This window comes from Stegastes partitus, unplaced genomic scaffold (genome assembly GCF_000690725.1).
Source record: "Stegastes partitus isolate 25-593 unplaced genomic scaffold, Stegastes_partitus-1.0.2 Scaffold169, whole genome shotgun sequence".
NCBI classification, from domain to species: Eukaryota; Metazoa; Chordata; class Actinopteri; family Pomacentridae; genus Stegastes; species Stegastes partitus.
The window spans coordinates 337,421-353,653 of NW_007577900.1; the positions used below are offsets into that span (position 1 = coordinate 337,421).

The 16,233-nt window shown below is 42.9% G+C and overlaps 1 protein-coding gene across 1 annotated transcript; it reads left to right on the forward strand.

Moving 5' to 3' along the window:
- The first annotated feature begins 579 nt into the window (after positions 1 to 579).
- sfrp5 (secreted frizzled-related protein 5) lies at positions 580 to 15,659 on the forward strand. The gene is made up of 3 exons (XM_008279757.1): positions 580 to 1,521; positions 10,208 to 10,285; positions 14,116 to 15,659. Exons 1-3 carry the CDS (start codon positions 963 to 965, stop codon positions 14,442 to 14,444), a joined length of 966 nt encoding a protein of 321 aa, XP_008277979.1. The 5' UTR covers positions 580 to 962; the 3' UTR covers positions 14,445 to 15,659.
- Positions 15,660 to 16,233: the final 574 nt, after the last annotated feature.

The window sequence follows — 16,233 nt, forward strand, 5'->3', positions numbered from 1 at the left end:
CACTGGTCGATGCCAGCAGAAACCTGCTGCCAGACTGTTTTGAGCTAATGAAGTGAGCAGGCTTGAATGGTAAGCAGGCATCCTTTGTTACGTGTGGAGCAATCTGCAGGGAGCTCGCTAAGTCTCTGATGAGTAAATGTAAGAGGGGTAGGAAGTTTAGAGATGTTTGACAAAAACAACACGACTAAGACGATGACAACATCTGCTGGGTGTGTTTATAACCAAAGAATCTTGGGCACATTCGAGAGATGAATATAAAAATGCAGCTTGAGAATTTTGCCGTAGGTCGCTCTCTCTCTCTCTCTAACTCTCTCTCTCTCTCCTGTTAACTTGTTCTAGAGGAGGGGTTTTGTTGAGAATAAGGGGCAGAAGGAGTGTCCTGAAGGCCGGTGGGAGCCTCCCCCCGGAGTTGTGATTGGCTGAGGCTGTTGTGAGTGAGTCCAGGGGAGGCCAGTAGGAAGGTGAATGGTCTGGGAGCCTGCTAGGGGGCAGGCAGCTGAGGAGAGCAGCCACCACTGCCTCTTAAAACCTAGGTACTCTTCATTACAGCTACAGACTGATAGACAGAGAGCAGGGGAGGGCTGGAGACACTTCTGAGAGAGGGCAAAGGGAAGGAGAGTGAGAAATTGTGAACAGGGAAAGTTAGAAAAATCAGAAGTCCTACTCGTGTGCTCACCCTGCCCTGACTGCTGCCTCCCCACTCCACTACCTGAGGCACACATACACAAACACACAGGGAGGTGTTTCAGGGAGGCTTAGAGGGCTGTCTCTCCAGGGAAGAAGGGAATTAAACACTTTTGTTTTCAATCCGCTGCATCCATACTCAGGAGAAAAAAAAGGGATTACAGCTTGTACGCCTGCCCCACTTGTTCCTCTCTTCTCCCAGCATTTTGTCTTCACTGAGTCACTTTGGAGACTTTGGATACAACCTTCTTGAATTGTTGGTCTGAACTCAGAGAGGCATGGCACACGGACAAAAGAGCCCCAGGTGGGCATTAACCCAGGGCTCCTTCAGCTTGGCACTGGGCCTGTCGCTCTTCTCCCTCCTCCTCCTCCTCCTCACCGTCTCGGCCGCAGATGAGTACGACTACTACAGCTGGCAGTCAGACAACTTCCACAATGGCCGCTTTTACACCAAGCAGCCCCAGTGTGTGGACATACCAGCTGACCTGCGCCTGTGCCACAATGTGGGCTACAAGAAGATGAGGCTGCCCAACCTCCTGGACCATGAGACCATGCCAGAAGTCAAGCAGCAGGCGGGCAGCTGGGTGCCCCTCCTGGCCAAACGGTGCCACGCTGACACGCAGGTCTTCCTGTGCTCGCTGTTTGCACCGGTGTGTCTGGACAGGCCCATCTATCCCTGCCGCTCGCTTTGCGAGGCTGTCAGGGACAGCTGTGCTCCGGTGATGGAGACCTACGGCTTCCCCTGGCCAGAGATGCTGACCTGCGACAAGTTCCCCATTGATAACGACCTTTGCATCCCCATGCAGTTCACCGGGAACCACGCAACCCTGCCACCAGGTAAGACAGCTGTGTGCATATACTCATCCAAGCCAATCCTCACACAAATGCATCTACACACGTACAGGTTAAAAGTTCCCAACAGTGGAAAAACTTTAATTTGCTCTTGAAGGAGTTACTGATGGTGATAGCAGCTGGTAAAATGTTTTTCTGGCAACACTTTGCACAAACCGTTACTTCAATGTCCTCTCTTAATTCATAATATCACATGACAGGCTCAGCAGCCAGTGTAATAAATCAATAAATATGACTTCAATGAAGGTTTGAAAATCTTCTCAGCATAAAAAGGCATGCTGTGGCTTGTAATATTGATTGACTGTCTGATTGAATAATCTGTCTCAAACATGTTTTATACTGTGTGACATATATGAGCAATTACCTTGAACTGAACATGTGTAAAAAAGATAAAATAATTAGAAAAATATCTGAACATTACTTTGACATGTGCAGACACAAATGCTGAGATAAAACTCCATCAAAAGAGAATAAATCCACCTTTTCCTGCAGTGCAACTTTCAGGACTTTGATTTATTTCACCAACAACACTATTTAAACAGCTGAGTGTCAAAACCCTGCAGAGTCAGACACAGTAAGAGTCTGTGAACTGAGAGGTTCATATGTTTTCCTGCACTGCAGTTATGACACATGGAAGTTTAAGTGAGAGACTGTCCAGAGGAGGTCAGCGAGAGAAACAGGAGCAGGTCGAGGCTACAGGGGAAAAGTTCTCCAGTAAGTGGACAGTTTAGGACGGCTCCTTTCCGTCCACATACGCCTCAGGGAGGGACAGAAACAGACTGACAGAGACAGGGAGACTGAGAGACTCCAGCAGCCAGATCGCTCCCTGAGTTAAGATAAATGGGCTGTGATGTTAAACACATCTTAACTGAAAAGGTAACACACGCGCACATGCATGCACGCACAGATTTATCAGTAGACGTCCATCAGCAGCTGATCAATCAGCCTAGTGGAGGAAGAATGTTTTATTTCAGTGCGTGCAACTCACAAGACGGTCTGCAGAGTGTCAGCAAATGACAAAATCAATACGAGATGGATGAAATAAGAGGAAAAATACAATAACTAAAGTTTCTGAGAGAGTTTCATTCACACCAAAAAGATATAGAAATATATATATATTGTCACGGGCGATGAGTGAGAAGGGTGACAGATGGGCCAATAGAGAGCTTTGAGAGAGTGAGTGGGAACTAAATAGGTAGAAATAGGTGTGTAGATCTGACCCTGTGTGTGTGTATGTGTGTGTGTGTGCACCATGGCTACTTAAGCAGCCTCTTCACAAAAGCAGTCAGCGCTCACGAGGAGAGAGAGGGAGTTGATGAGAGTCTTTAGACAGTGGAGGGGGACAGTCCCCACTGTGTCCCAGTCTGCTCGGGCCATTGTTGGGTCTGGCAGCCAGCAGGCCAATTAGCTAGAAGGCCAATTACTGAGCTCCCACTAATTAGTCGACATGACAGGACAAGAGACGCAGGCAGAGAATGGGAATCGCTAAAGTCTGATTGTCCCTGAGAGAGCCCAATGCAGAGGAGTGAAAGGAGAGGGAAGCGGGAGAGTAAAGAGAGGCAGACAGCGCATAAAAGAGGAGAAAAGCTGCTTCCTGCAGAATAAGAAGCGTCCGCCTCTCTGCTTTCAATAAAGACTCCAAGAAAACGGTTTATTATTCACATTACTCCACTACTCGCCATTAACCATTTATTGCCAAATCTGCCTTGGTTGTTCCTGTTTCTGCATGTTAGCATTTCATTTCTTTACTTGAGCTGTTCTTGGATGGATAGACTGATTTCCTGAAGCACTGAAGCGAATGCCAATAATGCCAAAACCATCGTTCTAGTCCTGTCAGTCTGTTGTCTTTGCTTTTTTTTATCAACATTGGTCACAGCTTACTGACATCTGTCCATCTATCATCATTTTTTTAAAAAGTGGGAATAGTTTGTTGGAAGATTCTCGGGTGAATAAACGCAGAACCGACTTGTTCCATTAGGGAAACACTTTGTTCTGTTTTTGTAGGACTGGTATCAACTATGTGACATTTTGGGTTTGCAGAGCCATAATTCATTCTTTTTCATGCTCACTGAGAAGGAGGCAGCTTAAACTCCATTTATCACATCCTCAAACGGGCAAGTGTTTGTTGATTCTATCTAATCAAATAATGATCTGAGATCAGAGAAAGTGGCGCGACATCAATGCAAATGTGTCGAGGGATCTTTGTTATTAAGCAATTTTAGGCAGACTAAAAAAAGACTAAATCAAGTTTTAAAGAATCTGATGACAAAAAAAATCAAAAATATAACAATGCTGAAGTTTAAAAATTGCATTTTTGTTTTTGTATGTGCATATGTGTGTGTGTCCATGTGTGTGAGTGTGTGTTTTTGAAACTGAGAGTGAACCCATATCACTTCTAGCCCGAAGGCACAGTTACTGACATTTTGCTACGAACCAGAGATTCTCAGATGTGCCGATGAGGCCATCCTAAGGACAAGCTTTTGGCTCTAAAACACACACACACACACAGACAAACACACACACACACACACACACACACACACACAAAGCAGCCAGCAATAATAAAGAGGAATTTCAACTAAGAACTCTTAGAAGTGGGTTTCCTGGGAACCCTGTGTGTTCATTGGAGGACACTGACGGTTCTCTTTACACGGGATCATATGAAGACTCGTGCGGTAATCCTGGTGAATGTTGTTGAGTTCGATCAATCACGGGCATGAAGCCCCGCTCTACCTGCTGCTCTCCCCATCCAAGAGGCCCCGATGCTATCTGAGCTATTCTGCAATTACATGGCATAGCACGGTTCGAGGACTCCTGTGGAAACTAACAGTACAGAGTTAGATTCACTTTCCACCTCTCTGTCACAGCCAAAACTGAGAGGAACTCCACCACCACCTGAGCTCAGGTTGTGCGTATAGATGATTTTTTGGCATGTGTGTATGTGTGTGTGCATTCATGCTGTTGGCGCTTGTGCCTGTGTGTGTTTCAGGAGCCCATGGGGTGTGATTAGGTTGAAACACAAGTCTGTATATTATACCGGGGAAGACAAGCAGACTGCTGACAAAAGAGTGCCGAGGCATCCCGGGAGCAGAAAAGGCCAGCTGAGTTCAGGCTGTCAGGCCGAGCAGAGTTAATGCCAACCCACCCACTCCACCTTATGGTTTTAATGATGCTACCTTTAGCTACTGTCAGTATCCGTAAATCAACAGCTACGATAATAAGAGCCTGTGGTGGACTCTATAACCTAAACTGCACAAAAGATAATATGCATGTTGTCCAGTGAAAGTCTATGAAATTGCATGGTGTGAAGGATATTGTCTCTGTTCTCGCCGCACTTGGTGATGTGACCAGTGTAAGTTACAACCATGCTAAAGGAGACAGGCAGCACTGTCAGGTCCAGAGCAGCACAATGGGCACTACTCATGTGGCCCTGGCTGCTATATGAAAAGGAAATTGTGATCCAATGCTCTGTGCATGGAAGACTGCCGAGGCCTTTTGAGAATGTATTTTCTCTTCTGTATAGGATTCCTACAGAGGCAAGCAGCGTGCTGCGTTTTAGGGGGCCCCTCGGGGCTGCCTGTGGACCATGTTTAAGTCCTCCTCTGTCCGTCTGCATGCTGCATTTAAACAGATGTTAGGCCCTCCGACGTAAATCACACGCCGCATTTCATCTGCGGCACAGTACCGTTTTATGTCATAAGTGTTGCTGCTCATAACTTAAAAGCTCCAAATGAGGCATGAGATAGTGACCTGTGCATACTTTAAATTGAACGCTCTTCCCATAAAAGTCACCGTGATGCTCAGGCTGCAAGAGAAGACGTACAAGACATGTCAGGGACTCGGATGACGATGCTCTTGGATCAGGTTGTCTTTGGTGTGAAGATACATGTGTGTCTTTGAGAGAGTGCAAAAGGAAAAAAAAAAAAAAAAAGAGCGAACAGAAGCATGTAACTTTGCACTGCAACTAAAACTTCGCCCAAGTGGAAAATTGATTTCAAGCAAATTTGTGAAGTGTTGCCAACATAAAATATGATTTACAGCGTTTGTGTTTCCAACTGCATGTTTGAAATAAATTAAGGAGATTCTTAAATGTCACATAAATGACAAATGGAGTCCTTCGAGAGTTGAGGTGTTGTTGCAGTTTTAGTGATTTAGTGATGACCACAATTTATGTCGTGTGTTTATACAAAATTAATTTAATGCAGTAAGCAATTTCCTACTGCACCAGCTAATTACCTCAAAATGATGATCTCATCACTGTGGTCACAGAGGATAAATATTATTTTACATTCGTCCACAATGGCACTTCTTCGTGCATCCTTCTTTTCCGAAATTACTTTACAAATGGCTTTTCACATCAAAAAAGATTAGTATGTTTTTGTTGGAGATTTCGTTTGGGATTTTGTTGCATTTTGTTATTCAGGCTGCCCAAGTTGTTAAAAATTACTTTGGTGGAACTCCAGGTTATATGTAAAACAGGAGAAGAAAGACAGTGAGAGGGGGGGACGGGAAACAAAAGACACAGCAGGGGCAGAGAGACTGAAATGGAGAAAGTGATATTAACCTCGGAGCTATGACTAAGTGAAGTTGTGCAGTTAAATTGTTGGACTCTTGCCGTATACCATTTCCACTCTGGCTTTCTGTTTAAAGATTAACAACAGGGTTTTCCAACAGACCACCTCCTTACTCACCCTGCACCCATCATCCTTTTCCTCTTATCCTTAATCATCGACTCCCAGCCTCCTCATGCTCCACAACAATAGCTCTGTAAGACAACAACATTCGTCACAATGATAGGGAACATTAAAGTTTCTGTAATTAAGTTTATAACCCAGCGTGCAAAAGCCAAAAGAAGCACACAAGAGGCCAAGTCCAAAATCAACCAGAGCAAGAACACCATTTTCACAATTTAATCCCATGGCAAAAAAAAACCCCAAAAAAAAAATCACCTGCTTTGAAATGATGGTAAAAAATACATTAATGATCTAATGTCAAAATATTTGCTGAGTAGAAATGTGTCCAGGAAAGAAAAACACAGAGCCACGCAGCGGTGACTCCCAGCAGAACATGACGGTGATTCCCCCGGCAGAGACCAGAGATGAGGGCAGTCGTTGCTTAAGTGATTTCTCAGCGGCATCCAAATGGCGGTTTTGGGTCCAAGCTCAACTAAGTTTCATGGAGGGACTGCTTTCTCCTGACACATGCTCTGGCATTAACACGACCGGGCCTCCTGCCAACATACCACCTCTGTGAAACCAGAATGAATTACCACGGAGTCTGCATTAGACGGAGCAGCTTCGAGGGAATCATTCAAAACAGACAAATCCAGAGAAGTTTTCTTTTCTCTTGATGTGTGTGTGTGTGTGTGTGTGTGTGTGTGTGTGTGAGTGTGTGTGTGTGTGTGTGTCCATGCTCCTGTCCCAGTCTTCATGTCAGCACCAGACAATTAGAGGCCTGACCCTGTAGGGCCTCGCAGGTCTCCTGCCTGTGAAAGCATGGGAACCCTCGGAGGAGAAAAAACTGGCAGCTACTCTACAAGAACATGGTTCAACTACCTCTGACACACACACACACACATATATATACATACACTCAGCAGTGGTTAGGGGGTTCACCTCCCCACGACCCAAGCAGCGAAGCATGCTGAACTTTGACCCCTCTCATTATCTGGCCAGACGCTGAGGTTTGGGCTGGGGTGATAACCTCTGAACCCTGACTTTTAACCCAGGAGCTGCACTGTGCGAAGTGTGTGTTTGTGATCGGGAGTCACAGAGGAAAAGAGAGAGAACAGGGAGCTCTTGGGGGGGGAGAATATATTTTGGATATTGTGGTGAGTGAATGACAGAAAAATTTAGCTCTTCTATAAGCAGTCGTCCTGGAAAAAGGCTGCTTACTCAGCAAAGGCTCGGTGCTGTTTTCCCTTCAGACGAGTCGTCTCTAATCGTATTTGCCCTGTAGGTGCATATATGTGGTGTGGGGAAGATTTCTATACCACATCCTTCTCTCCCTTCTGACCCTTTCTAATATTATACCCTGTTCCCTCGCTTGGCCCGGGGCTCTGTTCTGTGAACTGATATTAGATGTGTACGGCTGTAAGTAGCCTCTTCTGGATTACATAGAGTTTGTGTGGTAATTGACATATTAAAGATTTATATTGAAGAGGCTTTAGAGAAAATGACCTGGTTTTGTGTGTGTGTGTGTATGTGTGTGAAAGATGAAACTTGAAGCCTCTGACAGAAAGATATATAACTGGCATAGGTGAGAACGACTATTTTAATCAGTAAACAGGGATAATTAATCACGTTTCCGAGCATGTTTTGCCAGTTCTTAGCTATGCACATGTGGAAGTATAGACACAAGTCAGATTTTGGCAGTAAGCAAAACTTTAAAAAAGTTGAAAGTAAATGCTTCATGTAGGGTCCTCTCTCTAATTGTCTATCTGCACTGTGTGGGTGCACAACAGCAACAATCACAAAGTCCCATATCAAAGTTAGTGAGGCTAAACACGCTCTTGAGCAAAGCACGCGTGACCATAAATTTTGAGTTAAAAATAAACGGAACTTGTTGCTTCGGTTTCCCCTCGCTGTTTCACAATGTGTGGTTGCTGTGTGGCCTGAGCGCTGGCTGCGTCTGTGTACTGAATCACTTTTCACCATGTTCAGCAGCTCCTGCCACAGCGTTTACCTTTCTGCACGGCCAAGACCACGCCTGTACCACCAAAATATACAACGGCCAGAATAAAAAACATTTTCTCCGGTGTAATTGCAGGGCAAACATCAGTCAGTCTGCTGGCCTGTGTATTCGCTCCGCAGCAAATAGCCTCTGACAAGAGGAGGGCGGCTGCAAATAAGTGCCTCAAAAGTGCTCAGGGCTTAACGATTTCATACCGACACGGCTTTGGTTTTTGCTCAGTGCACTTGACTAACACGGGGTTCCTGCAGCTCTCAATAAGTTCAATTTAAGACTTTTTAAAAGATGCTTTGAAGACAACCTGTAATTCCAACTGTAAAGTGCTTATTTTCTCCAGGACTACCGTGTGTAAAGTCCTGAGCACCTCCGCTTTTAATGTTGGCGTCGATCCAAACACAGTCTGGAGGGCGCTTACCAGAGCTGGAGGAAATCATGTTAAAGTGTAAAGTGAGACCAGATCTGAGACGCTCCCTTTGAATGTGAAAACAGAACAATATTGGGTAATGGCAGGTGTTTGTTGGAGGCTTTATATGGTGACTTTATGGTGTTCTGACTTCCAGCGCAACTCTAGTGGATTCATACCCAAAGTTCTTAAGTTGATTCTCTTCTTGTAAAAGGTGTGTATGGTTTAGAATTTGTTATTTTCAACAGGCTTCAACCTACATGCACTGTTCTCAAGGCAGACAACATCAAACTTGCACTTGGTTACCTGAAACAATTTTAACCCGTCACCCCTAGATGTTGTAACACCACTAACTGTTTGTGCTCCTATGAACTGACCGGGCTGCACTGTTTGCATTAGTGGTTCTGTTCTTGTTACATTTTATGTTACAAAACGATGAAGACACTTTCTCTCAAAAATACATTTCAGATTAAAACTGAAGTTAATACAAGCCAAACAAAAATAATTTCAAAACCTGTCAAAATCGCGTTTAAGCCATCCTCATTGGATTTTAGACAGAAACCCTGTACACAGTACTCTGCAGCCCAAAGACCTATTTCGTTCTTGTTTGTGTGGTGAACGTTTCCGGACACACAGGGCTGTTCTATTAGCTGGGCTTGATCTTCTTTAGCCACGCTACGCTGAGCCAGACTGTCTATACAGGAAGTGCTCGGGCACAGTATTGCTGCACACAAACCCTGCAGATTTGCAAGTCTGAAAACTGTTAGATGCACTGTATGCTGGATTTCTAAAAACCAAAGCTTTATATACTTCGAGAGCGCAAATGAGGATGGATGAGGAGAAGAAGGGCAAAAGCAAGAGAGAAACTCCACATGCAGGAATGAGAAAAGATGAAGGAAGAAAAATGAAATTGGTTCAGAACTAATCCAGGAGTCAGCTGATATCATCGCTCTTTATTTTAACGCTACATTTAGAAAACAGACAGTCATAGAAGATAGGCTCCTGATATGACCAATTATTTTTCTTTTTTTTTGGGTTGTCTCTGTTTTTTTCTTCACAGATCAGAGGCTGTGTCCTAATTACATGCTACATGCACATGTTGCTGCAGCTTATGTATTAATGCACACTGCTTTTGCATTAAAATGCAGCAATATACATACTGCAGCATCTAACAAACGACTATTCTTCAGCTTTTGTGGTGTTTTGCTTGTTAAAATGAGTCGGTGGAAAGCAAGCATAACTCAAAGCACTTCTAATGTCCAGTAGCAACTGCTTCAATTACTATTTTTTTAATGATGAATTATGAAGGTGTCTGCAGAGGGGCCACCCGCAAACTCGGGGGGGATGATGAAATTTATGTCATGCTTACCCTTGCGGACACGAGGCTGTGGTGAAGATTAGTTTCTCAGTGTTATTAGGCTCATAAGGAATTCTGTGCCATCAGATTATCACATTAAATGAGAAACCATCCCCCTCACATCGCTAAGTTTTTACCTGGCTGACACAGAAACACAAGGACTGAGTAAAAAGTGAATAAATCTGCTGACTGCCTGCTGCCATTATGTTTTGTCTCCTCAGTGTCGAAGGTTTGCCCGCCATGTGACAATGAGCTGAAAGCAGACAACATCATGGAGCATTACTGCGCCAGTGACTTTGGTAAGTAAGAGAAAAGAAAAAAGAGTAAGACCAGCATATCTACGTATTGACACCAATGCACAGCTTGTTAAGAACCTGCTGTCAGCTAAACTTGAATTTAAATGAGTTTGTTCGTGAATGACAAGTCAGCAGTAACAGTGTTAACGAAATGTTTCACCACAGGCTTGATGTAGAATTATAAGCCTGATTTCTTACAGATTCTTGGGGTCGATGCCAATGAATTTCTGATTTTGGTATACATACATGTACATATGCATTCAGTATGTTAGAGTTATACTGAAAAGGGAATATTAAAGGTTTTTCACTTTCTAGCCATGTATTTCACAAATTGTCTACCAATTTCACATAAAGACACTACTTGACTCCGTACCACCATCTGTTCAGCTGTGACCTGTGCTCTGCTACATGTGCTGCACTACTGAGAATATTGTAAACAATGGAGTCCAAGCTGCTCTGCTGGACAAACCGCAAAATCACCGCTGATATTGTACATGGCACAAACTTGCTTATTTAAAATTTGGAACAAGATTCACTTTAAATTTTTTCTTTACACACACATATTCTTTGTTTCACGTTGCGTCTTCTTTCTCTTCTGTTTAATCTCGTAATTACAGCAGTATTCGTCAAGAGTGGCCAAAATTTAGACAAAGAACAGGTAGCAGCCCATGTTGGACGAGTCCCCTCTGCTAGCGTAACCCTTTTCTTCTCATGAACTTATGAATTAATTTAATAACCTCTTGTTCACAAAGTCCATTCAACACCATTTTCTAAACTTTTTACTTTCCAGCATTCCTGTTTCACCACAGTAATGACCCGCACATTAAGCCAGACCATAATTATTCCATTATTTCTGCTCATCCAGGCTTTTGGCCCGTCATACTCCACAGCAGCTGAATTTCTGCTTGCATGGACTATTGCCCCAGTGTTTAGAGTTAATGATATACTGCTCTCCATTTTCTCTGGCCGTAAGAATCTGAGTGCTAAACTAGACACAGTGACAAAAACAGCACAACCTTGGGTGACTTGTGAAGAGCAACGCTTACGTTTCTGAACAGATTAGCGAGAAGAATGCAATTGAAAATGAAATGTGGCAACACTGACACTGAAACCTATGTTGTAGTGTCCCACAGGGAAGACGTTTTGTAATGTATCACAATTAACCACACCTACAAAACGGCCTGAGTATACAGAGCATGACCCATTATAAATAACACAGTAAATTAACGCTCAACACATCGCATCCAGCAATAACAAAGCACGTCTCTGTGCACCTTGCTCACACTCTGTGCTGCAGCCAAAGCTGAGGCTCATCCCTATAATTAATCATGACATTACCAAATCACAGATATTTATTTGTCTGATTAATTGCTAGATTACATATCTCAATCTTTTAACATGCGGGTGTTTCGGGGATTAGAAAGCAAAACACAGAGTCTTTCAGTTCATTAGAAAGAAATATGATTAAATGGGAAAACAGATAGTCAAGCATAGACAGACATTTTATTGGCTAAGAATGTATGTGACTGGATGAAACAGAACAAGAGAGAACAACTTGAGAGGGCAAGATAACTGTGACTTATGGATTCAGAGATCAAGGCAAGAATAGCTCGACAATGTTATTCTGTAGGGCGATAGCTGATTACAGCTTGATCTCATGCCTCATGAATGTTGTCACCTATTCATCTTCGGACACCGTTCGCCCTCAGAGAATTTTTGCGCTTTATTACACTCTACTTTTGATGTCTGATCTCTCAACATTCTTTCATGTGCTATTCAGCAGCTCGGTACAAATGACATGAGTAGAAAAGAAAAGGGGGCTGGGATGTGAGTCTGGCCCTCCACCTGGCTGGTAGAGGAGGTTTAGCTTAAAGAAAAACCTGGTTCTCCTCAAAACGACAGCGCACTTCTCTTTTCCAGCTGCCTCTACCTCTACGCCCGCTCTGCTCACTTTAAAGAAAGTGGGTTTGTATAAAGATGTGGGCACGGCTTGTCACAGAGATATTGACCAGGCTGCACGCTGGGCCCCACTGCATCACTTATGGCTGAATATGACTGAATATGGGTGGGCATTTAAGATGAAGCGGGGGTGGTTGATTTTATCCTTCATACCTTTACTCAACATATACATACACATGAATGCTGTCATTCACAAAAATACACACATGCTCAGGCATGTAGGCATGCAAACGTAGTGCATAAACATACTCTCTCAGTGAAGGAGCTGGATGTGAATCAGGATGTGAACGAAGGGCAGCTCAACGCACACATTCCTTCTTGAACATGCTATCACTTCACATGTACTGTATACCTATCAGAGTGTACCGAGGGAGGGGGTTTATGCAACCATAGACAAGCAGGCGAGAAGTGAAATGGCGATCATCCAACAGGCTTGGGTACATAGCGATGCTTCATACCGGCCCTGCGCCTTTGCCCGACCCATGATTAATTTCACCTGTCAAAATGTTCACCCTGAGAATTCCCCGCTCAAACACTTGGCAGTCCAAATTTAATCTTTTACCACGTAAAAATACGAACTTATAAACACGAAGCTCAACGGGAGATACAACTTCATTAGCCTGATAAACCTGAGTTTGCTGTAACCAAACTCCACATGTAAAGCAAACCTTGCACAGAGGTTTTCTGTTCCTGAGGTGCAATACGCAAAGAAGAAATGCAGCTTACATCTGATTACAGTCCCCATGATTGTCGCATGGAAAATGATGTCAACAATAAGCCAGCGTGGAATGACAACAGATGATAGTGATTCCATGTAGCAACATTACTTATGCTGTAATCAGTGCTTTAGACTTCTAATTTGGATGTAGACTTTAGTCACAAAAAACAAATAAATAAATAAAAAGCACGACAAACTTGAGCTGAACTAACCGAATATAAAATGTGACTTACTGTTGCTGTAAAAGAACAAATGCTTAAGTTGGGTTTTTACCTGGTAAAATTCCACAACAATTTCATCTGCAACATCATTTAACGGTCAACTCTTGCTGGAGAAGACTTGTGATCTGATTTATATTAGACACTAACGCCCCATGACATCTTCCACAGAAGACGTAGAGAGAAGTGAGTTTGAAGCTTAGAGTGGTGGCCCTCCTGACTCCTGAATAATCTGAAAGTAGGAAAAGAGGTAGACCTAAGGTGGGCCATGGACTGTCCTGTGACAGCACCCACCTGTCACTCAAAGCAGCCTTTCCCTTAATTATGCATAACTTTAAGCCGCCTTAATACAATTTAAACAAACAAGTTATATACAATTTCACTTCCCATACAGTTGTCATGAATGAGGAAATTAGCTATCGAGATGGGAACAGTATTTTATACGTAGTTGTAAACATGTTTATTTCTGTTGTAAAGTTGGGCACTTTAACACAGGGGTCCAAGGGGACTGACTCGCTTTTAAGACAAGTCTCTAGTGGTCATTTGAGGAACTGCAGGTTTAAGTACCTCTATGTTGGCTTCATTTTTCCAGCCGTCGAGGTTGACATTTATCACTCACGTTAAAAGACTAACACTAAATTTTAAATGTCTTCTGTTTGATTTATGTTTTTTTTTCTCCCCAAGTCAGATATACAAACACACACAGGATGCAGTTTTTGTACACTGCGGGTAAGACTAAATGATGATACTCGGGAGAGGTGTAAAATAGCTGCGTGTTTGGCAAAGCACAGAGCTCAGCGCTAGACTTGCAGGAAGAAGAAATGTCACAGCTGCTCAAAGTAACAAGGGAACGGAGAAACAGCTTCTGGGTGTGAGTGTCTGTGTTTTATAGATAAAAGCTGAATTGAATTTAAATGTACCCCTCTCTTCTCCTTCAGCCCTAAAGATGAAAATCAAGGAGGTGAAAAAGGAGAAGGGGGACCGCAAGCTGATTGCAGCACAAAAGAAGAAGAAAGTTTTGAAGCAGGGTGTGCTGAGGAAGAAGGATCTGAAGAAACTGACCCTGTACATTAAGAATGGCGCCAACTGCCCATGCTCCCAGCTCGACAGTCTGGGCTCCAACTTCCTCATCATGGGCCGCAAAGTGGACCAGCAACTGCTGCTCATGTCCATTCACAAGTGGGACAAGAAGAGCAAAGAGCTCAAGTTCGCCATCAAGTACATGAAATCCCATCAGTGTCCCACCTACCACACCGTCTTCCAGTGACGTGGTTCGCTGCAGTGTTTGCAGAATCCACAATTGCTCCCCACATTCCACCTTATTCCATATAGATTCTAATTCTTATTACAATAATGTGTCCTTGAACTCCAGATCCCCTCAAAATCAGTTACCAGTCCTTTATATAGTCGAACATGAGGTTGAAGGGTGCTGAAGCTTTTGTTTTCTCAGTTTTAACATGAATAAGGTTGTCAAGGGCCCCCAGAAAGTAACAGTTTCAGATGGTATTTTTATTTCCCAAACATAAACAGACATGTACTTCATCTACTCCCTTCAACTCAATGAAAAACTCTTCAACAATCTTCTTCTGATGTAGTAAAACCAATCGCTTAAATCTTATCTGACAGCAACTTTATCAATTAGATAGCATTAAGACATGGAAACCCAAACAACTGTTAGAAGGCAAACATGCTCAGTGGTGTAATGATTATAAATAGAAATATTGAAAATGGAGGGAAAGACAAGGTTTGTTTCTGTGTAAAAAGAACTGAGAGAAGTGATAAAGTATCTGTGGGCTATGTGATGTGCCAACGCACACACTGGCACAGAGCTCCCAGGAACAACATCAAAGCAGAGCAATGTAGATGATCCACTTAACTGTATGTTTTAATAATGTAAAAGGTAGGTAATTCAGACGAATACTAGATGATTAGAAAACTGGGCTTTTTTCTTTTATCCCCGCTGGGAAAGAAGACCGATGGGATGAGAAAGACTGACAGACTGGATGATGCTTCCACTGACTTTGTACAGTTCCGTTTCTGTGGCCTGAAAGAGGGAAACTTGAATATTTTTTGCGAATTGGAGAGAGACGGAAGTAAAGGCATTGAAGACATCTTCCTGAAAACAAGTGGAGAATCAAAGAGAAAGAAAGAGAGAGAAAGAGACTCTGGACAGAACCAACCATGTTGGATTGAAATGTCTCTGGTACTCACTATTTTTTCACTATCACTCTTCAAATGTTTCTGTTTTTTGTACTTAAATTTTTAAATTTGCTTCAGTTAAACTTCTATGGTATGAAAGCAAAAATCATACATTACAGACATAGTACCTGAATACACTGTTGCCGTAGCAATGAAAGATGAAAATTTAACTTTGACAATATTTTCTAACCTATTAACCTGTAAGTAGTTCTGTTACTGAAATAGATCTTTGTTTTACAAAAAAAGTAAATGAATAAAATATATTTGAAATTTTTATAAAGAATACCTCTTTGAAATGTCCTTTTTCTTCATCGTTCAAGTCTACACTCATCCATTAAAAACGTTTCTTTTCTGACTTTATCATCTGGACAAAATGTTTGCTTGGTTGAGAAGTGATGATTAACGCACACCTGCTTTGGAAATGTAGTCTTCACTTGATTTCGAACAGTGAGAGGCAGTCTTCTGTGCCTGCTTCATGGTTTAATCTTTCATTTAATAAACACAAATTCTTCAGCACAAGATCACACCATTCTGACTAACCAACAAAATCAACCCAGGGAAAAAAGGAAAATTTGCTGCTTTTTCATTTATTACCTCAGTTGCCCAAACATCCATCCATCCATCCATCTACAGCCGCTTTAGCCTGTGGGGAGTAGCAGGGGGCTGGAGCCTAACACAGTTGACATTGGGCATGAAGCTGGGTACACCATAGACAGGTTGCCAGTCCATTACAGGGTCAACAAAAAAGATACAGACATCCACACATACTCAAACACTCATATCTCCAATTCAGAATCACCAATCAGCCTACCATGCATGTCTTCTGAAGGCGGGAGGAAGCTGAAGCAGCCACAGAA